The 24101-nt window shown below is 33.9% G+C and overlaps 1 protein-coding gene across 4 annotated transcripts in view; it reads left to right on the top strand.

Annotated features, from left to right (window-relative positions):
* TAF4B (TATA-box binding protein associated factor 4b) overlaps positions 1-24101 on the top strand; it is a 118827-nt gene that overhangs the window by 43167 nt on the left and 51559 nt on the right. For all 4 annotated transcript variants that reach the window (XR_012498777.1, XM_019741280.2, XM_019741281.2 and 1 more), the window contains 2 exons: positions 13678-13847; positions 20285-20415. Coding sequence is in view for 3 of the 4 variants with exons in the window: in XM_019741280.2 (XP_019596839.2) it covers positions 13678-13847; positions 20285-20415 (301 nt within the window). In the remaining variant the exon portion in view is untranslated. The remainder of the gene's footprint in view (positions 1-13677; positions 13848-20284; positions 20416-24101) is intronic.

The following is a 24101-nucleotide window of genomic DNA, read 5'->3' as shown; positions in this document are numbered from 1 at the left end:
CTTTCACTCCCTCCAACAGTCACTATTGTGGTGATGTATACCTTACTCAGCGAGTTTCACCTCGATATTTTCAGTCAGTCTAGCCCACATCCTGTTCATGGAGCCGCATTAACAGCTTTGATGCACTATTTCTGATCCTGTTGAAAGGAAGTGAGACAGTGTTTATAAAGTCTACAGTAGTGTATACGGTAATGTTCTAGACCGTCGCACTCACCACTCAATCATTGACTCACCCAGAGCAACTTCTGGTCCTGCATGCTCCATTCACTGTAAGTGCCCTATCCACATGTACCATTTTAAAAATATTTTTTTACTGTATTTTTACTGTAACCTGTGTTCAAGCACTTACTGTTGTGTTACAGTTATCTACAGTATTTAGTACAGTAACATACTGTACAGGTTTGTAGTCTAGGAGCAATAGGCTATACAATATAGCCTCAGTGTGTAGTAAGCTGTACCATCTAGGTTTGTAGAAGTACACTCTATGATGTTCACACAATGACAAAATTAGCTAATGATGTGTTCCTCAGAATGTGTCTCTACCATTAAGCAACGTGTGACTACCGTGTTTCCCCAAAAATAAGACCGGATCTTATATTAAGGTTTGCTCCAAAAAACTCATTAGGGCTTATGTTCAGGGGATGTCATCCTGAAAAATCATGCTAGGGCTTATTTTCCGGTTAGGTCTTACTTTGGGGGAAACACGATATATACTAGCTTAACCTATATAATGTACAAAAACTCTGCTCCTTTATTGCTCTTTCCCGATCCTTTTAGGTTGTTGATGTCAGAGTTACATCTTTATACCTTGTCTGCCCCCAAATATAAACTTACAGTCTTTTAAATGCATTAGTCTCTTAGGTTATGTATTATAGAAAACAAAATGTGGAGTTATAAATCAAAGTTTCAATAATTCCAGCTTTTAGACTAACAATTGTCTTTATCTAATGTGTTTCCAAAGTCATAGAAAACAAAAAAATGGAGTTACAAACCATTATTAAAATAATACTAGCTTTTATAATTGCTCATGCATTTACCTTTATTGAAATTTTAATTTCTTCATGTGGCTTCAAGTTCCTGTCTAGTGTCCTCTCATTTTACCCTGCCAGACTCCCTTGAGCATTTCTTGTAAGGTAGATCTACTGGTACAACAAAACCTGAACTCTCAGGTTTTGTTTATCTGGGAATATCTTTATTTATCCCTTATATTTGGAGGACAGTTTTGCCAGATACAAGAATCTAGATTGACTTTTGTTTTTCTTTTAGCACTTTGAATATATCAGCCCATGACTTCTAGCCTCCAAAGTTTCTGATGAGAAATCTGCTCAGAATCTTATTGAGGTTCCCTTGTATGTGATAAGTCACTTCTCTCTTGCTGCTTTCAAGATTCTCTCTTTGTCTTTTGAAAGTTTATTATGTGTCTCATCATGGGTCTCTTTGAGTTCATCTTACTTGGAGTTCGTTAAGCTTCTTAGATGCTTATATTTATATCAATCCTCAAATTTGAAATGTTGTGAGCCATTATTTCTTTAAATATTCTTTCTTCCACTTCTGGCACCCCTACAATGCATAAGTTTGACCATATGATGGTGTCCCATAGGTCCTGTAGGCTTTGTTCACTTTTCAGTCTTTTTTCTTTCTGTTCTTCACACTCAATAATTTCCATTTTCTTATCTGCAAGTTCACTGATTCTTCTGCCTTCTCTAATTTGCTTTGAATCCTCTAGTGAATTTTTCATTTCAGTCACTGTACTTTTCAGCTCCAGAATTTCTTTTTGGTTTCTTTTTCAGTTTTCTCTCTCTTCATTGATACTGTGTTTCCCCGAAAATAAGACCTAGTCGGACAATCAGCTCTAATGTATCTTTTGGAGCAAAAATTAATATAAGACCCGATCTTATTTTTCTATAATGTAAAACCGGGTATAATATAATATAATATAATACCAGTTCTTATATTAATTTTTGCTCCAAAAGTTACATTAGAGCTGATTGTCCAGCTAGGTCTTATTTTCGGAGAAACAGGGTAGTTCCATTTTGTTCATACATCATTTTCTTGACTTTCCCCATATCTTCATTTTGTTCTTTGAACATCTTTAAAGCAGTTCATACCCTTTTCCCCTACTCTTACTTATTTCCTTGGCTGTTCTTGGGATTTTGCTGTTCTGTATAAATTTAAACATCAGTTTAAATCCCACCAAAATCTCTGCTGGAATTTGAATTGGCATGGCCTTGAGCCTGTAGGTCCACTGTCCTTCAGCTGATTTTTATATATTTTTGAGCCTTCAATCTTCGCACATGATTTATGTCTCCGTTTACATATGCCTTCTTTAACATACTGCAATAAAGTGATAAATTTTTATTTGTATAGGTTGCACACAATTTGTTGCATTTATCTGTTGTATTTATTCCTAGGCACCTTTTTATTCCTATTATAAATAATATTTGTGGTAATTGCCTCTTCTGTTTCTAGTATATAGAAAGCAGGTTGTTTGTTTATTTTTTTTAAATCGTATGCCAATTGCCTTGTTAATTTCTTCTGATAATTTTTAGATTATTTTAGGTTATTTATGTAGACAATGATGTCAGCAGTGAGATTAGAATTATGGGCTGACTGTTTTTATCCCTCTCTTTTCAGTACTTTAAAAATGCCTTTCCATTGTTTTCTGGTATCCATGTATGTGTTCACTTTCAAAGATAAAACATGTAAAGAAAAGTCATCCTGAGTTAAACTACAGGGAAACAGCAACACATTTGGAACTCCAATGACTTCAAACATTGGATGATCAAATATTCATTATTAAAAGCTGTTATAAAATGGTTAAAAATAAAATGTGGAATCACAAAAATGGGCAAGTAATTATCTATAAAGAAATGAATATAAAGACTTGAAAAAGAACAAAATAGGACATTGAGAAGTGAAAAATGTAATTGTTGAATTTAAAACTTCATTGGATGGGTAAAGCAGATTAAACCTAAGGGCCCAAATCAGGTTTGTTTTACTCCATAGAGGATTTATGACTTTCTTATAGGAACCAAGGATAACTATTGACTTGAGACCACTTTAGCCATGTTCTAGGGAAGCTGACTTACTAACCAGCAGTCTCAGATAAAATTTCTCCACCTAACAGAGGCCCAAGAACTAGTGCTAGCCACAGGCATTTGCTCCTGAGGCAGTTCTGCCTTTACAGTGTGTGTACTCATTGCTTATTTTTGCTGACACCTTTTTGACAACTTATGTGCACCCAACACTGGAATGAAAATGTCTTATGCTGGTCTAGTTATAATACCATGTAATGTCTCCTCAGTAAATCTAGTCCACTTACTGCCTGAAGCCAAAGTGTCACCATTAGTATTTTCTTTGGGAAATTTCTACCATATTACTTTCGCTCATTTTTCTATTGAGTGCTTATTGCTTTCTAGATTTATATATGTGTGTGTGTGTGTGTGTGTGTGTGTGTGTGTGTGTGTAATTATTTGTTATATATGTTGTAAATATTTTTCTCCTAATCTTTTGTTTAATGTGTAAGTTTGTTTTTAATGTCTTTTGTTATATGAAGATTTTTAAGTCACAATACTAGATTTATCAGTCTCTTTCTATATGACTTTTGAATTTTACCTTATTCTAAGAAATTTTTCCTTGTCTTGTGCTCAGAATGATGTGCACCTATGTTTTCTTTCAAGACATCTATACACACACAGCTCACATGTGCACACATACTTTTTCATCTTCAGTAATTCTTGATTTTATTTTTGTAAATGCAGCAGAAATTAACTTTTCCCCAATTGGATTGCTTGTCTCAAAAGTAGTTACTGAAGAATTCATCATCCTTACCTTTCTGACTTGAAATGCCACCTTTATCATATAGTAAATTCCCAATTACACAAAGGTGCATTTCTAGCATTTCTTTTTAAGGCTATGTATTTGTTTTATTTCTATGTTAATATTTTTGTATTTTCAATTATACCTTCGTTACTGGTTTTTATATCTGATAGAAAGTCCTTTTTCTTTCTTCCTTTTTAATCAAAGATGTCTTGTTATTTTTCTATCGCACATGAATTTTAGAAACAGGGCAGTTCTATGAAAGTTTTCCTTTAAGATTATGTGATTAGGTTAATGTGGGGGAGAATTGACTATTTTATGATGTGAACCATTTTGAACTATAGTTGTAGTTGTTAGAATTCAGTAAGGTTGTAGATACAAGAAAAACTGAAGACAGTGGCATAAGCAAGATAGAAGATTCTCTCTCATATTCAGGGAAATTGGAAGTAGGCAGACCATTGCAGGTATAATAGTTCATGGTTTTAGGGACCTGGGCTCCTTCTTCAGTTTCTTTCTGTTCTTCAACACACTAATCGTATTTCCACTGTTCATTATTTAGATGTGATATTTCCTGGACTATGTCCCCCAGTCTTAATATGGTTTGGTCATTCTTATTTCAGTTTAAAAGATTTAGTTATCTTTATTTAGAGAGTCTTTGCTTGGCCAATCAATAGAAAGTGGCTTCTTAAACCATATCCACTGTCTTAAAGCACTTATCTAAAATTATCCTATTCATTTGTTTACTCTTCCTTGTGTTTCCTACTCCTTTTTAAATCTGTCTGAGAATTTATAATAACTTGTTCACCATTGTATAATGTTTAGAACAATGCCTGGCTCATAATAAGCATTCAAATATTTGTTGAAATAATGAATTTTGAAAAAGAGGAGTACCTATAATCTTAACTATTTTTAAGATATCTTTTGTTTTTGCACAAAGATAGTTTTCAATTTTGTATAATGTTTTCTAGTAATTTGGGTCACACGTGGTTTATACATATCTTTTTTTATTAAGTTTGCTTTCTTGGATGTTAATATCACTTCAGTTATTACTGAAATGAAGCTTAAACTAGACCCTTGATTTTGACTCTTGTTAAATAAGAGGAGGTATTAGTGTTTGGCATTAAATCTTGTCTTGACTTGACTGGATGAGGTTTAGTAACATAGAATGGTATCTACTTACTTTTTCAAAACTACTCGTTTAACTGAAAAATTTTTTCTGTTTGGGACTTTCCACTAAGAAAATCATACTTTCAATTCAGCTTGCCAGTACCCTGGGATGAGTAAGGGAAGCTATATAGTGCTTAAACACCAGAGGGTGCCAGAGATTCATGTTTATTCTTCAGATTTCAGAATCAGAAATGACAAATACAGTAACCCCTGCATGTTTGTATAGTTAGTCCTATTGAAATTTGAGTGGCTATTTGATGACAATAAGAAATTGTTGATTTTTTGAAGATATGATAAGGCTTTATGGTTAAGTGGTGTTTTTTTGTCGTATTTTAGAGAGAAATAAAATATTTGTGGATGAATAATGCATATATATATATATATATATATATATTTCTTTTGTTAGAGAAGGCATTTTAACAGCTAAGAGTTTCGTGTGGTTTTTTTTAAATTTTTCTTTAAAAGCCGCTTTTAGAACATAATATAGGAAGGGTAGCCAGTTAGCTCAGTTGGTTAGAGCAAGGTGCTAATAAGACCAAGATTGCTGGTTCAATCCCCGCATGGACCACTGTGAGCTGCACCCTTCTTAGAAAAAAAAGAAAATAACATAGGACAAGATTACGTGTTGTTTGCATAAATAGTATTATTCCACCAACTGTAATGTCCATTTTTTCATGTTTCAGGAGTCAGATTTTCTAGTGTAAGTTAAATGTGTTCTACCTTGCTTCATACGTAATTTATGTTTGGTTATGTATTTACTAAGAGTCCATCATTATATGTATAAGTGTAGCAATAATGTACATTGGTTATATATATGGTAAATCATTCCAGAGCAAGGACTTAAAGAGAAAACCATTTCTGGCAAAAAAAAAAAAACCCTCTCATCTTATAAAGACAAAAGAGACAGGGCTTAAGCATCCATGTGAGCTGTGCCCAGGTAAATTTAGTGTTAAAATTCAACAAAAGTCTTCTTGGAGTGGTTGCCTTATGCTAGATCTTGTTAGAAAATAGGTTCTTAAACATTTCCTCACAGGGAAATTACAGAATGAGGATTTGGAGATGAGATTGAAGTCTTTCAAAGTTTTTAGCCAGATTTTGTCATAGTAAAATGTCATTTAAGAAAAATTATGTTTGTGCTTCCAAACAGAACAAACTGGGAAGGAAAGACATTAGAAGTAGATACACTATAAAGCAAAGGGTAAAGTTGGGTGGGCAGGAGACAGGGCATATCTTTTTTATGTCATGGGTATCCTCAAGAAAGATCAAAGCCAAGAGACAGTGATAATGTTATGGTATGCTCATATAATAAAATTTTTTTAACATGATTCGTCATTCATTTAATATATAAATATAGGAAAGGGATGGTAGATAATTTTGAAACAATTTATAAATACTTGCTAGTATAGATGAACAATTTCAGAATTATCCAGGGAACTTGTTAAAATTCTTGATTGCGGGGCTTTTCCAGAATGAAATCTCTGGAAACTGGACCAGGGCAGGAATCTGTAGTTTTAAAATGGTATCCTTTGATATTCAGTATAGGTTTAGGACTGTAAGAATAGACCATCAGGTCTCAAAATGTGGTCTATAGAAAATAGTTTTGAAACCGAGATTCTTTCAGGGGTTTTATGGGGTCAAAACAATTTTCATAATAATAATAATAATGTTATTTGCTCTTTTCAGTATATTATTTGCATTGATGGTTTAAAAGCTACGGTGATAAAACAACTGACATCTCAGCATTGATCAAGGCAGGGACACCAAGCCACTCTTATAGCCATTTATTTTTACCTTCACACACTTACAGTAAATAAACAGAAAAGCAGCTAGTTTATTTTTTTTAATGTTTTCAATGAGGCAACACACATTATTAAGTCTCTACCCTTGAGTATACACCTTTTTAACATTCTTTATAACAAAATGGGAAGTTTGATAAAGTTGTTCTGCGCATGTCAAAGTATTGTGGTTGCTTCAGACACTTGTGCCTGTGTTTCATTTGCGAGCTGAACTAACCAATTTTTTCACGGAGCACCATTTTTACTTGAAAGAACAAAGAAAAACTGATGAACTACAGTTACTTAAACTTAGGAATTTGACAGGCATTTTCTTGAAAATGAAAAAATGAGTCTGTCTCTTCAGGGAAAACAACTGACAGTATCTTTTGTCAGTGATAAGGTTTGAGCTTTTCAAGAAAAAAATAAAATTTTGGAAAACTTGTATCTACTACCATGAGCTTAATGACTTCCCAAAACTTAGATTTTCTTATTAGATTGGTGCAGATATTAACATGTGAGTTTGAATTATGTGTCTAAATTTGGAAGATCTGTATAAGTCTGAACCCACTATTTTCCGAATTACCAACACATGATGTTACAAAACCATGCATCAGTAAAAGATCCATTAAAAATTAAGAGAACCAATAGATTTTTAAAGAGATTTGAAAAAACAGAAAGCATTGCCACTCTTTTCATTATTTTTTAGTTTTGGGTATTGTTAGTTTTCATAAAAATGGTATTTATGTTAACATGTAATTGTTTTATTTTTCAGTGAGTAATACCTATTTTTAGTTTCTAATACAGTTTTTATTTAAAATTGCATAATAGGTACAGTTTTCACCTCCATTTTGCAGATAAGGGGATTGATGAATAGAGATGGAAAGAAAGTTGTTCACAGTCATCCTTTTAATAATTGTCAGAACGGGGACTGAAACCTTGGTCTCTCTCCTGTAGAATTGGTACTCTTAATTTTGTTAGCTCAGTATTTTTCTAAGCCTGTGTAGTCCACAGACTATTTCCATCACAGTCACTGAAGTGTATTTGTTAAAAAAATACTCCAGGTAGACCCACTGAATGAGAATCATGAATGCTGTATGTGTGATTGTGAAACCTGCCTTTTAAATATACTCTTAGATGGTTCCTAAAATCACTAGTTTGAGAAACACTGCAGTATACTATATTACATTTGAATTAATAAGAAGAAAGACAAAGAGAATCTCCCATGAGAAAAATAACTTCAAAAAAGGAATAGAAGGAGGAATAAACAGAATGTGGTGTGAGTTTACCTACTGGCTACAATAGAGTAGAAAGGTTATGCCTGAGAGTGGTGAAAAAAGAATATTGAAGCCAAACTTCTTTACCAGGAATTAGTAATCTAAGGGAACAGCTTGATCTTTTTAAAATAAAATTTTTGTTTATATTTTTAAAGCAATTTATTTATTTGACTAGGTAATACGTACATTTTTGCATGCAATTCAAAAGGTACAAAATGACATATAGTGGGGAAAATAAGTTTCTCCCTTGCTTGTTTTCCCCTCTGCTACCCAGAACCAGCCCTGGGCCAACCACTGTTAGCAATTGATTATGTGTCTTTGTAGGTATAACCTTTTCAACATAGATGATAATATATAATATATATGTTTTACATTTTGGTTTTTAGTTTAGTAGTAAAACTACATATTCATAGTGATTTGGTGTTTTTAACAGTTACATGATGATGGACATTAGGTTGTTTCCAGTATTTTGTACAAGGAAAACAAAACGGCAATGACTGTCATTTCACCTAGTTTCTAGGAAGAACAGCTTATTCGTTTTAAATTGTCAGACAATGTTGAACAACTCTCCATGGAGGTTGTATTAACAAATTATATTCTACCAACAAAGCTTAAGATAACATATTTTCACATGTTCTAGTAAACTTTAAAAAAAACTTGCCAATCTAATAGGTGAAAAATTATGTATTTCTCTTGTGAGTAGGATATAACATCATATATTTGAGTCATTTTAAGTTTTCTGTTAATTGAAGATTCTTATGCTTTGTCTTTGTATCATTGGTCTTTTCCTTAGGGATTTGTAGGAGCTCTTTATGTATCAAGGTAATTTTTCCATGATATGAATTACTTCTTTCAATCCTCTGTCTAAGATGTAGGGACTATAATGTCCCCATTTTACTGAAGATGCAGGTTTAAAGAGGTTAACTGATTTGCCTTCACAAAAATAATAAGTGGCAGAGTCAGGATTCCACAGTAGGCAGTTTGACTCAGAGCCCTCATCATTTTTACCTACTGTTCTACTTTCCAGTACATTGTAATAGAAAACAACACACTGCTCTGAGCACATAGCAATTACTCAACTATTTAAGTACCGTTTACATACTATTCTGAAAAGCATGATACGTGATAAAGATGATTAACATGACCAATAAAATTATTCTAATTGGAGTTTAAGGCCACTCCATTGATTATTAGAAAACAGAGTAAGACCTGCCATAACCAAGACAAAACTTGCTCTCAGAAGTTCAAAAGTTATAGCAATTGGACAAAAATTTTAAAAGTATAAAAACAGATTAAACCAGCATTTCTAAAGTAGGCATTTGAGGTAGGCCTGGGATATAGATACGGCTTTGACAACTGAAAAGATAATAATGCAAGAGGAGTTGAAGACTAGGATGGGGGAGGAAATAAATGGCCTGAGCAAAGACTAGAATCAGTAGGAGCTATTGGATAGTGAATAATGGGAGGGAGGAGGGCTAGGTTAAGGTCATTCATTACCTGGAAGACATTGAATATCAGGTCAAGTTCATGGGAACAGGAAGGTTTTTGAACAGGAAAGTGATGTGATTCACTCTACTTTAGAAGAATTAGTAGTCTGGTGCTATTTTTTAAAGAGAGTGGAAGAGATTTAAGGCAGGCATAAGCAGTAGTTAACTTTATCAAAAGCTAAAGAATTTGATTAGTTTCAGAAGCCAGACTACAAGGCAGTCATGAAAATTAGGTAATACTTCTTTAATTTTTATATAGTACCCTATTACTCCCCACAGAATCATAAGTTGGAAGCCTTTTTCTACTGACACACTATTAGATTTCTTTTTTGTATGTCTTGTTAAAACAAAATAGATTGTTTTTCATAGAGCCTTCATCAAAAGGCATCACATTCGACCAGAAGACTTGAAGACGTGGTTCAGAGATTCTCACTTTCTTTTTGAAAATTAAAACCAAACCATAATCACACACATGCCTCAACATCTAAGCCTTTATTACTGTCCTGGCCTGTCTCAGCCTTATTGATAATGCTGCTACAACACTGTGTCTTTACTTTCCTACAGTCTGCTCCCTTTCTTAGGGGAAATTTGAAATGGCTTAGGTGCTTTTATTGTGGCACCTTTTCCTCCTCCCTCAAGAGGGGTTTTCCTCTACTCCTGCTGCCCCTGTAACCATAGCAACTGGCAGCTATACTAGAGGGAGTTGTGTGCAGCTTGGGGCCAAATAGGAGGGAAGACAGGCAAAAACAAACCTTATTGGGCGCTTTGTTCCCTGCTTATTTGGAGAGAAGGGCTGCAAGAAGATTCTAAAAAAACATGAGATTGTCTTCTCATTGATGAATTCTATTCCATTCCGGTACTATGCTAGCTACTGGTAGTAAGTAGGCCTGGTATTGGTCTCTGCAACCTGTGTGAGATCTTGCAGTTTGCAGGGCCTGTGTACCTGGCATACAACCGAAATTGTAAACATTCAGTGTTCTGTGCATGTGTATAAAGGCCATGTGTTTTATACCTTAAACAACTCTGATTTTATTTTTAAGGGAAGGAAAAAGTTATATGTCTAAGCTTCATCTTATTTTTTTCTATCTCAAGTTTTCTTTAAATGTTTGTTTTTTTCTTAAATCACTAATCTATGTACATAATACAAAATTCAAAAGGCAGAAAGGAGTATAATATAGTTTAAATCTTCTTCCTATCTCTGTTTCTCTATTTCCCTCTCCAAAGGAGAGTATCTCATGTATCTTTCCATATAAGTGTATGTTTGTGTATAATTTTTGCAAGGTGCAGCATATTCTGTACTTTGTTTTTCTTTTCTTTTTTGTTTCTTCAGAGTACAACTTGGCGATGGGTCTGTATCAGGTCAAAGAGAGCTGCCTCGTTCTTTTAAGTGCCTGAGAGGGACCTTAGAAAGTACCTAACCTAAGTTACTTGTTTTTCAGAGGAGGAAAAATTTGAGTCCCAAAGCTACTGAGTAACTGGTTAGGATTCTGTTTTAGAGTGAACTGACTTTTCATTGATGTGGACTTGGTCATTTTTAAAAATAGGCTTTGTTTATCAGAACAGTTTTATGTTCACAGTAAAATCAAGTGTAGAGAATTCCCCCTGCTCCCACCCATGCACAACCTCCCTCATCAATGTTCCCAATCAGAGTGGCATGTTTGTTCCAATTGATGAACCTGCACTGACACATCGTTATCAACCAGAGTCCATAGCTTACATTATGGTTCACTCTTGGTGTTGTACGTTCTTTGGGTTTTGCAAATGTATAATGACATGTATCTACCTATTCGTCTCTCCCTCATCTTTAATTCCTGGCAGCCACTGGTCATACTGTTGCCATACTTTTGCCTTTTCCAGAATGTCATGTGTTGAAATTACCAGTATGTAGCCTTTTCAGATTGACTTCCTTCACTTAATAATATGCATTTAAGTACCCTTCATGTCTTTTCATGGTGTGATGGCTTATATCTTTTTAGTGCTAAATAATATTTCATTGTTTGGATGTACCACAGTTGATCCATTTACTTACTGAAGACATCGTGGTTGTTTCCAATTTTGGGCAATAATGAATAGAGCTGCTGCAAACATTCATGCACAGGTGTTTGTGTGGACATAAATATTCAGCTCCTTTAAGCGGAATACTAAGGAGTGCAATTGCTGGATCATATGGTATGTCTAGTTTTGTAATAAACCGTCAAACTGTCTCTCAGAGTAGCTGTAGCATTCTGTATTCCCACGAGTAATGAAGGAAAGTTGCTTCACATCTTTGTCAGCATTTGGTTTTGTCAGTGTTCAGAATTTTGGCCATTTAATAGGTGTGTGTTGTTATCTTGTTTTAATTTGCATTTCCCTGGTGACATAAGATGTATACACTCTTTTCATATGCTTATTTGCCATCTATATACCTACCTATAGTCTTTGGTGAGGTTTCTGTTCACGTATTCCAATGTTTTTAATTGGGTTTGTTTTCTTATTGTTGAAATTTAAGAGTTCTTTGTATATTTTTTATGACAATCCTTTATCAGATGTGTTGTTGTTTTTTTAATATTTTCTTTCAGTCTGTGGCTTATCTTTTCATTCTCTTGGTTTTTTAAAAAATACTTTTTACTCAGACTTCTCAAAATACTTTTTTACTTTGATCTTGGTTCATCTTTAGGTTTATAGTTCCACCATTCTTACTCTTTAGATGTTTAAATGTTTCAATGTTTGTGGACATACTACTTTATTTACATAGGTGGCAAACTGATTCGTAGAACCATTCCTCTTGTACCTCCGACAATACTTGCTCTGTGACATTTGATAAGGTGGAGATCAACAATTTTTGTGTAGTTTCTTATATTGCATATTTCTTTTGGTGGTTTGATATACTAATTTTTTTGCTTTTTCTTTTTCCCATTGCAGAAACATACTTTTTAAAGTTGAGCTTTTAGATATACTGTTTTGATTATACAACCATTGTTCTTTCTCTTTACTTTCAACTACTGTGCCTAACACTTAACTTTTTTTCACTTAGTTTGCGTCTTTTATATGTTTTGAGTATGAACCCTTCCCCACCACCAATGTGCTGTATTTTAAAGTTGAACACCAGAAGCCTTCATTTTTTGAGCACTTGACAATTATAATTTATTTACCTTGTCTGTAGATAAATGCATTATCACAGAGAGGTTCATGATTTAAATCTATTAACATGAGACCACATGATATACCATTTGAACCATGCAATAAAGAGAAACAACATCTTTTTTATATAATAATGGTTGTGTAAATTATGTTATTTATGCATTGGGTGTGAGTTATGATCAGTAATGTGCTTGTTATTATATAGGTGATGCAAGAATTTTAGTATTCTCTCTCTCCCTCTCCCTCTCCTTCTCTCCCCCCTTAAATATATACATGCATCTTAGTACTGTAGCCATAGAGCAATTTTGTTAAAAACCACTATTTAATTTTGCTTGTTCAAATAGAGCTTAAACATATTTTGTGTTTTATATGTATGCCTTTTATACATGTATGTGTATAATTTTATATGTTATATATAGGCTCTTTGCAGCCGTTTGTTCAAGGATGCAGTTTAATGAATTCAATTGGTACAGACAGGGAACACCAAAAGTCTGAAGCAGCAACACAAAACTAGTTTTAACGGTTTGGTTTCAGAATAGCTAGTCAAGAAATCTTCTTCTCAAGGCCCTTTATGTGAATATTGATCTCTTAGGGCTGGGTGATTTCTCCTGCCCCTCAGTGAAAGAGTGGAGTGCACTGGGGCTTTTAATAATTTTGGATAAAAATAAAGAAGTCTGTTTTCATTTCTGTGTGTTTCATTTCAGGGGATTTGTGGATAACTTAGTATAAGTTCCACATTCCTTTTGGCGTATCTCATTTACTAAACAAAGGGAGAGATGGGCACTAGAAGACAAAGTTGCTTATGATTTATTTTTCCAATATTAAATTTACACACCAGTTAGAGACACCAATTAATTTTAAAGACTTACAGGGAAGATAGTCATTCTTTAATTCTTCTCTTGCTTGGATAAATTGAATAAAATCACGTCTTTAGTTATAAGGAGAGATCTATAATTCTTTGCTCTCTTCAATCATTCATACAGAAAGCACCACCACCACCAGTACCAAAAAAGCTCTATCTTTGTTTTCTAATAGAGATGAAGATGACATCAATGATGTGACATCCATGGCAGGGGTCAGCCTTAATGAAGAACATGCCTGCATCTTAGCAGCAAACTCCGAATTGGTTGGCACACTTGTTCAGTCATGTACAGATGAACCATTTCTTCTCATTGGAGCTCTACAAAAGAGAATTTTAGACATTGGTAAGTGCAAACTTATGATTATTGACCTAATGGGACTGTCTGTTCCATGGAAAATGTTATCAAAGAGAGAGCTTTCATTGGTCTTCCTGGAACTCTGAGGCTTACATAAAGCTCTGGAAATAATTAAGATGTCATAGGTGTTATAGAAAGAAGTATTTTAAAAAGTATTAACATAACTTCAATCATATAATGTGTGGTTTCTGGTTTAGATAATAGAAGTTAATATTTTATATTTCTTAATTGGAGAATAGCTGTATATATTTTTATATGAATATATGCATATGATATACTATTTTTTTCTGTCCAGTTTCTTCCTTGGTTGGCCTTTAGATGTGTATGTTTACAAATGCACACTTAGGTTACAAGTTTGTGTTTATGAAATAAATAAATAGCTAACAAGATTAAGTCCTCTTTTTTTTTTTTTTTTTTTATCTCAACCCTGAAATTCAAACCCAACCTTGGCTTAGAAGAATATTAGGGTTCTCTCTAGGTCCAGGAGTAGTTGTTAGGTGTCTGCAGTGTATGAAAGGAATTGAAAGAGAACATACCAGTTTTATTCTGGAGCCAAACAGCTTTTTGTTGTCGTTTAATACCAAACTCGCAATAATGTAAAAGACTACAATCTCCCTAAATTAACTGAAAAAAGAGACAGTTGGGAGAGATATTATTGTGTGAGTTATCGTATTCCTTGTGTCCTGACCCTGGGTCTTATTTGAGACCAGCTTTCCTCCTTCACCCTGTCAAATTTGGGAGCCAGTACTAGTGACCTTTGAAGATATTTGACTATGAACTTTTACATTTTATATTGAAGGACTAACACAAAAATGTGAAGACTTCTGATTTTAGTTACGTCCATGATATATTTAAGGACTACACAGCGCATTACTATTACATATTTTAAGTTTACTTTATAAAATAGTAAATAAAGAAATGTTTGAGCTCCTACTATGTGCTATATAAATTACTACTTTTTTTTAATCTTTAAGTTGGGCATATATTATCTTTCTTTGATCATGAAAAAACTAGAATTTACAAGTAATCCAAAAGGATGGGAATTCAGAAGAGCTAATTTTAAAGTGTTTATTTGCTATTGGCTTGTGTTTTGTTTGACTTTTCTCCCCCACCCCTCTTTCCTCTCTCTCTCATTCTCTCTTTTTTGTTTTCTGCTTTGCATATGTATTTTGTACGGTACAGGAGCTAGTTCCTTAATTTTGGAGCTACATTAAGTTCAAAATTAATTGGAGTTAATTAATTAAGCTTAGGCACTATACCTTCCTGTGACAGCTTGGGAAATTTCCTGGTATTTGAACTCCTTGTAGCCTTATAATTATATGGTGCTTAGGTAGAGTAGAAGTAAATACTTCTAAAAACATACAATGGAGGAAAGACAGCAGCCTCTTCAATAAATGGTGCTGGGAGAATTGGATAGCCACGTGCAAAAGAATGAAACTGAACTGCTATCTGTCACCATGTACCAAAATTAATTCAAAATGTTTCAAAGACTTAAGCATAAGACCTGACACAATAAACTGCATAGAAGAAAACATAGGTACTAAACTTAGGGACCTTGGGTTAAAAGAGCATTTTATGAATTTGACTGCAAAAGCAATGGAAGTAAAAGCTAAAATAAACGAATGGGACTATATGAAATTTAAAAGCTTCTGCACAGCAAAAGAAACCATCAACAAAATAAAGAGGCAACCAACTGAATGGGAGAAGGTTTTTGCAAACAGTGCCTCCGATAAGGGGTTAATATCCAAAATATACAAGGAACTCGTGCAACTCAACAACAAAAAAACAAACAACCCAATTGAAAAATGGGCAGAGGACCTGAAGAGACATTTCTCCAAAGAGGACATACAAATGGCAAATAGACATATATAAAAATGCTCAACATCACTAATCATCAGAGAAATGCAAATAAAAACCACAATGAGATATCACCTCACCCCAGTCAGAATGGCTATCATCAACAAGACAAATAGTAACAAGTGTTGGAGAGGCTGTGGATAAAAAGGAACCCTCATACATTGTTGGTGGGAATGCAGACTGGTGCAGCCATTATGGAAGGCAGTGTGGAGGTTCCTCAAAAAATTACGAATAGAATTGCCATATGACCCAGCAATCCCTCTCCTGGGTATCTACCCCAAAAATCTGAAAACATTTATCCATAAAGACACGTGTGCTCCAATGTTCACTGCAGCTTTGTTAACGGTGGCCAAGACATTGAAACAACCAAAATGTCCTTCAATAGATGACTGGATAAAGAAGTTGTGGTCTATATACACAATGGAATACTATTCGGCGGTAAGAAAAGATGATATAGGAACGTTTGTGACAACATGGATGGATCTTGAGAGTATAATGCTAAGCGAAATAAGTCAGACAGAAAAAGCAGAGAAACATATGATTTCACTGATATGTGGCATATAAACCAAAAACAACAAAAGAACAAGACAAACAAATGAGAAACAAAAACTCATAGACACAGACTATAGTTTAGTGGTTACCAGAGGGTAAGGGGGTGGGAGATGAAGATAAGGAGGATCAAATATATGGTAATGGAAGGAGAACTGACTCTGGGTGGTGAACACACAATGGGATTTATAGATGATGTAATACAGAATTGTACACCTGAAATCTATGTAATTTTACTAACAATTGTCACCCCAATAAATTTTAAAAAAATACTAAATATAAAAAAAAGAAGTAAATACTTAATTTTTTCAATTCCCTGCCTCCCTTAAATTTTATTTCTAGCATTATTTAAACCTTGGTTATATGATAGGAAAATTTTTAGCATTGACAGAGCAATTTTGATCATTTAGGACAGGGACCGGCAAATTTTTTTCCATGAAGGGCCAGATAGTAGTAAATATTTGCCTCTTTGTGGGCCATGTGGTCTGTGTCACAGCCACACAACTTGGCTGTTACTTTGCAAAAGCAGCCGTACACTGTAAGTGCATAGATGAGATTGTGTTCCCATCAAATGTTATACCCTAAAAGAGACATTTAGTTTGTAACCTCTGCTTCCAAGGAGAATTCTAGGGACGACTATTTGTATTTTCAGTTCTTAATGAGGAAGCATAAAATTGTCATTTAATATGATGGGAAATTGCAAAACTTCTTACTTCTGAATTACCGACCCTTTAAAAAAAGAAAAAACAGAATGGAGTTATGTATTTTTAGAAATGTTTTCTATTTATAGTAAAATATTATCTTTATAGAACAGGTCAGAACCAAGACAATTTCTTAATAATAGGAATTATAAATTTACCCAAAGAATCTTTTTAGAAGATTTTTCTACTTGAATATCTTAGGAGAGTAAACATGCCATGTTCTCCCTTTTTTGCTAATTACCTAAATTAAATTACACAGACATTCTGTAAAATCACAGAACAAGCTTGCAAGCACCAGTTGTATCTCCTTAATCAGTTATGTTGACTTTGTTGAAGCGGGTGTTTTATTTAAAAGTGGGGATTTTTCCCTGTTGGAGAAAAGCATCCGAAGAGCTGGTTTGGGAAACAAGGGTTTTTTGAATACTTGAATATGCTAATCACCATTTGAATTTCCCAGCCCCCACTAGCCAGATTGGCACATTGTTAGTTTCTCAGACAGAAATTTTGTACAACTGGTTTTGTATACTGACAAGACATGTTTTAAAGTAAGCAACCAAAGGCGTCAGGTTGTGTTTTCCTGGTTGTGACACCTAAAAAGGTGTAACGTTTGTACTACCCCCTAGATACTCAATTCAATATATTCTTAGCAATGGCTAAGAAAAAGTAAAATAAAGCAAAAAGTTAAAAAAAAAAAGTGGGAATTTTTTCTTAGAGTATTTAACTTTGTAACTCTGTCATTTTTTTTTATATTAAATTTATTGGGGTGACAATGGTTAGTAAAGTTACACAGTTTTCAGGTGTACAATTCTGTAACACATCATCTATATATTACGTTGTGTGTTCACCACCCGGAATCAGTTCTCTTTCCGTCACCATATGTTTGATCCCTTTTACCCTCATCTACCATCCCCCTCCCTCCTTACCCTCTGGTAACCACTAAACTATTGTCTATGTCTATGAGTTTTTGTCTCTTTATTTGTTTGTCTTCTTCCTTTGTTGCTTTCAGTTTTATATCCCACATACTAGTGAAATCATACGGTTCTTGACTTTTTCTGTGTGATTTACTTCGCTTAGCATAATAATCGCAAGATCCATCCATGTTGTCGCAAATAGCACTATTTCATCTTTTCTTATGGCAGAATAGTATTGCATAGTGTATATATACCACAACTTCTTCATCCATTCATCTTTCGAAGGGCACTTCAGTTGTTTGCATGTCTTGGCCACCGTAAATAAAGCCGCAATGAACGTTGGAGCATATATATCAAACTAAAAAGCTTCTGCACAGCAAAAGAAACCATCGACAAAATAAAGAGGCATCTAACCGAATGGAAAAAGATATTTGCAAACAACGCCTCTGATAAGGGGCTAATATCCAAAATATATAAGGAACTCATACAACTCAACAACAAAAAACAAACAATCCAATTAAAAAGTGGGCAGAGGCCCTGAATAGACATTTCTCCAAAGAGGTTATACAGATGGCCAATAGACATATGAAAAGATGCTCAACATCACTAATCATCAGAGAAATGCAAAAAAAACCCACAGATATCACCTCACATGGATCAGAATGGCCATCATCAACAAGACAAATAATAACAAGTGGTGGAGAGACTCGAATGAGCAATGCAGACTGGTGCAGCCACTATGGAAGGCAGTGTGGAGGTTCCTCAAAAAGTTAAGAATAGAATTACCATATGACCCAGCAATCCCTCTCCTGGTTATATACCCCAAAAATCTGAGAACATTTATCCCTAAAGATATATGTGTTCTGATTTTCGCTTTGTCATGTTTTATTACTGGGTTAGTGAAGATACTAGAACATTTCATTATTCACTAAGCTTTGGAATTGTTTGCAAATCCTAGCCTTGTTTATTTCTAGTATTTAAAAAAATACGGTCTTTTATATAGGATGAGTTATCTATTTTATAAATACATATGAAATTATTTTCAAAGTTTCCCTCCAAAACACTCAGTATTTGTAAATGTTCATTTTCTTTAAGCATGAAATGGCATGTCATTCCCTATCTACCCTATTTTTAGTTGTAATTTTAATTATTGGGTTGTTTTAAAACTTTTACTGCCCCTTATGTAGAAGACCCTCACTATTTGTTTATGCTAATGGTTTTAGTAAAGTAGATTTGACTTTGTAGTGTGTTTTCCCCTCTTGAATCTAAAATTGGTGATAAGTTCAGTTTTGCTAGAAAATAATGGACTCCATTTTGAAGGTTTGGCGTAAGAGAAACTGGATAATTTTGTCTTCTTCCTGTCTGGTTTACTATAGCCTGCATTTTGAATTAAAATTTAACTTTTATTATGGAATAATATCAAAGGATGTATTTCAGATTTTTTAGCTTTTAATTAAAGTTTATTTTTGCTATACTCATTCACGCTTTGATTAGTATATAAGAGTATATTTCAGATGGAGTCCAAAATCAGTGATATTTTTAAAATTCCTGTGTATTTGCATATATTAAAAAGAAACACAATAGCACTATCAAAAGCTCATTTAAATTAGAGTACCTAATTGCCTATATCTTTAGATTTAGGTCTCTGTTGATACAGGTGGTTTCACTGAGCTGGAGAATTACTATTTAAATTGTGATAAGGTTGATTTATAAATGAACTTTTGCCTTTGGGTATGTGGTCCAAATTGTTTTCCTGAAAGTTTCTTCCTAGTTAGCAAAAGGAAGACTAGAAGTTTGGTTTATTTATGGAAAGAGATATAGTGGAAGAAAAGTTATCCAGGCTTTGAACCCATTTCAACTTGTAATTTAATTACCAGGTCAATTTATCACAATGAGTTAGAGCAAAATAAGTATGATTGGTAATGGACAAAAGGAATACAGGGATGTCTTGTAGACAAGGCATTAACAGAAACTCATAATCTGAATCCATTGAAATAAATGTCATAAATTGTTAACAGTGTCAAATAGGACAAAATGTAATTTTCTATTTTTTTAATTACTAAAATTAACAGAATATGGCACTGATTTCTGCAGTTACCATTTTTCTCCCTTAATGCTAGCCTTGATTTGTGTTCTTATTAACTTTGTCCTATAAATGACCTTGCAAGGAGAATGATTCTAGAGGCTAAGTGAAACAATGTCTATATTTTCTGAGGCTTCAGGCTAGGTTTTATTAATATAATGTCTTAAGATCTTTGAAGTTGTGACTTTACCAGGAAAATCATAATCTGCAAACCTTTATTCATAATGGGTATGACTTCCAGGGGGAACCGAATACCTGCTGTGCTAATTATTTCAATTATCAGCCTCCACTAAAACACGTAATGGATTTTCTCTGCTTCCACAGGTAAAAAGCATGACATTACGGAACTTAACTCTGATGCTGTGAACTTGATCTCCCATGCAACACAGGAGCGATTACGAGGCCTTCTAGAAAAACTGACAACAATTGCTCAGCATCGAATGACAACTTACAAGGTAAAGGAAATCATTAAAGAAGTACAGACTCCTCTCTCCTCTTATTATGTTCAAGGTAGTTTTCTCAATATAGATTTATATTTAAGTATATTTTTAAAGAAAATGATTGAGAGACATATTTCACGTTGGTAGAAAAATCAGTCTCATTCCTAATTTGCCTTATTTAGATACGCTTACATGACAAATAAAATAGAGCTTAAAATGGTATCCAAAGCTTCTGTGTCAGTGTAGATTGAAATATACATCTGTTCTGCCTGAGGCTTCTCCTCAAGCTTTTTATTGGGAAGCAGGTTATGTTAGAATGGAATACTGGATAGTTTTGTTCTCTTCAGTGATCTTTTCTGCTAGTGTTCCTGTCCATTTTAGAAAGTTAAATGATTACATTGAGTGCTAATACTGGTGCTACTTATTATCGTTATTGGCTGCTTTTATAAAAAATTGAATGTAAGAATACCCTAGTGGTGTGAACCAAATCACTTGCCATTATCAAGATGAAAGCATTTGATTTATTTGAATTATGGTTTTGGTGGAGAGTGAATTTATTGGGTGATGAGGGATGAAAAAGGAAAGCGATAACCTTTTCCCCTGATACCAAAAAATGTTCATAGCTAGATTTTTACAACACAGTATGTTGGTAACCTTATGAGGTTTTTAGCTTGCAAGAATGGTCATTGTCATGATGTCCTAGCCATAGCGTAAAAGGAATCCAGGGCAGTATCAGCTACTATACCACTGGTAAGTTCCCTGGAGGAATCATTCTATTTTCTCTCTTTTCTGCTTCATTTAGAATTTTGGAAGGGCTGTTTATAGTTGCTGAAGTCTTCACTTATGTAAATCTTTGTGAGAATTTCCTGGACTGACTTAAAAATATGTGATCATCAGGAGAAAAGGTTGTAAAAAAGAAAAACAAAAAACCCAGTATCAGTTTTTCTTTGTGTGTGTTTCTAGAATTTGTCCATTCTAGGTTATCTAATTTGTTGGCATGTAATTGTTCATAGTATTATAATCCTTTTTATTTCCTTCTGTAAGGTTAGTAGTAATGATCCCACTTTCATTTTTGATATTAGTTCCTTAAAGTATAAAGTAATTTACTGATTTGAGACCTTCCTTTTTAAATATGGGCATTTACTGCTATAAATTTCCCTCTGAGCACTGCTTTCACTGCATTCTGTAAGTTTCGATACCCTGTGTTTTTGTTTTCATTCATCAGTATTTTCAGTTACTCTTGAGATTTGTTTGATCCATTGGTTGTGGGAGAGTATGTTGTTTAATTTCCACGTTTGTGAAATTTCCAGTTTTCCTTCTATTGTTGATTTCTAGCTTCATTTTATTGCCATCAGAGAAGAGTCTTTGTATGAGTCAGTCATTTTAAGTTTATTGAGGCTTGTTTTGTGACCTTACAGTCTGTCTTGGAGAATGTTCTTTGTGCACTTGGGAAGAATGTATTCTGCTGTTGCTAGGTGGAGTGTTCATATGTGTCTGTTATATCCAGTTGGTTTATAGTGTTAAGTTCTCTATTTTCTTACTGATCTTCTGTCGAGGTATTCTATCCAGTATCGAAAGTTGAATATTGAAGACTTCAGCTATTATTGTAGAACTATCTATTTCCCTTCTCAGTTCTGTCAAAACTAAAGTTTAGTTTGCTTCATATATTTGGGGGCTCTGTTGTCTGGTGTGTATATCTTCTTGTTATATCTTTTTGATGAATTGGCCTTTTTGTCAATATATAATGGTCTTGTTTATCTTTTAACTGTTTTTGACTTACGGTCTATCTTGCGTGATATTAATATAGTCACCTTTGCTGTCTTTTGATTCTTTTTTGCATGAAATATCTTTCACCATTTTTTTCACTTCCAACCTATTTACGTGTACTTTAATCTCTTATAAACAGCAGATAGTTGGATCGTGTTTTTTATTCTGCCAGTCTCTACCTTTTGATTGGGGAGTTTAATCTGTTTATCTTTAAAGTAATTACTGATAAGGAAGAACTGCTATTTCACTGTTTTCTGTATGCCGTATAGCTTTTTTTGTCCTTCATTTCCTCTTTTTCTGGCTTTTTTGTTTGTTTCATTGAGTTGTTCTTGTTGAGTTGTTCTTGTTCTTGTATACTGTTTTGATTCTCTTCTCATTCACTTTTGTATATATTTTTTAGATGTTTTCTTAATTGTTACCTAGGGATTACATTAACATGCTAAATTTGTAATAATTTAATTTGAATTGGTAATGGTTTACATTCAATTTGGGGGTATGGAGAAATTAGCCTCCCCTTTTGGCTCTTTACTGTAACTTTTAAAAGACTCTTATAATTTTTCAAACCTGGATTCTCCCCAATTCCCGCCTCAATTACCGTGATATTTCAGAGATACGTTGGGCACTTTCGTTTAAGATGGGCAGTTTCTATACAAAATGTAACATGTACAATTTAGTATAGAGTAGAATTTTTCCAGGTAGTGTTTACTATTCTGAGTGCTATCCAGAGCTCTATTATGTACAGCCTTCAGATGGAATTTCATCTGTTTGTATGTCAATTATATGTTCCAAGAATTTAGTTCCCCTATGCAAAATAGATAGTATCTACCTCACCTGGAACCTCCCTCAATAACTTAGTTTAACGCTAACACTTCCTTAACCTGTCTTAAACACTGCCTATCCTGATTGATTTTTTCCTCTTCCCACCTTTCCCTACACTCATTCCTTAATACAGTTAATGTCACTGTCTGAATTTGTACATACAAAAATGCAACTATGTTATCATCCTTCTTTAAACAAATAATACTCATTTAATTATATTTGAATCTATTTCAAAAGTATACTTATTTTGTAGACTTTGACTGTAACAATCTTTGTATCACAGATTTAGCCCTGTCTTTGTATTTCAGTTCATCACTGATGGAATTTATTTTTATCTATATACAGTGTGGGAAATTTTGCTCCATGAATTTCACAAAAGCTAGCTACGTTTAATAAAAGCAAAATCCCACCATCTTTTTCCATTTGATATTCATCTACTTTTTTTTTTTCGGGGGAGCTATATATTAGCGTTGAGTTTTATAATCGCTACTAAAGATATCCATCTATTTTTGATCATCTTTCACCTGGTTAGGTATAGTTCTCTCATTAATCACAGTCCATAGCCTAAGATTTCAGTAAAGAAGTAGAAAGTGACACGTGAGGTACAAAGCTTTTGATCTTTCTGCCAGGTGTTTTCCCACCAAATATATATTATAGTCTTCTGAATGTCAGTGGCTGTGGACAAGCTTCAGTGTTTTCCAGTTAAAAAAGGTTATAGTGCTTTCTTTACATGGGATTCACTTGATGTTGTTATCATTTAGTCTAAGTCCTTATATTTTCATTGTTAAACCACCATCCTCTAGTGCATGAAGACTTCAGTTAGGCCAGCTGGGTAGACAGGAAGGAACTTGATAAGGTTGCGATTACTGTTGTTTAAATAAGGTTGGGGACTCAGTAGGAAGGAATAGGTGAGGCACTCATTTGTTTAGTTTCTGGAAGAGCAAACGAAGAATGCATTCATTAAGCCAGATGCGAGTTGGGAGAGGGAGAGAAGGAATCTTCGCATGGGAATGAGATTAGGTTAAAGTTTAGAAAGTCTGTGCCCCTTTTTAATTTAGTGTTTGTTGTCTTTTTAAAATTAAATCCTGTCAGTAAGCTATCTGCAGTATATCTGA

The sequence above is a fragment of the Rhinolophus sinicus genome, linkage group LG09 (assembly GCF_036562045.2).
Source record: "Rhinolophus sinicus isolate RSC01 linkage group LG09, ASM3656204v1, whole genome shotgun sequence".
In the NCBI taxonomy this organism is placed as follows: Eukaryota; Metazoa; Chordata; class Mammalia; order Chiroptera; family Rhinolophidae; genus Rhinolophus; species Rhinolophus sinicus.
The sequence above is the reverse complement of the archived record's forward strand: the minus strand, read 5'-3'. Positions and strand labels throughout refer to the sequence as shown.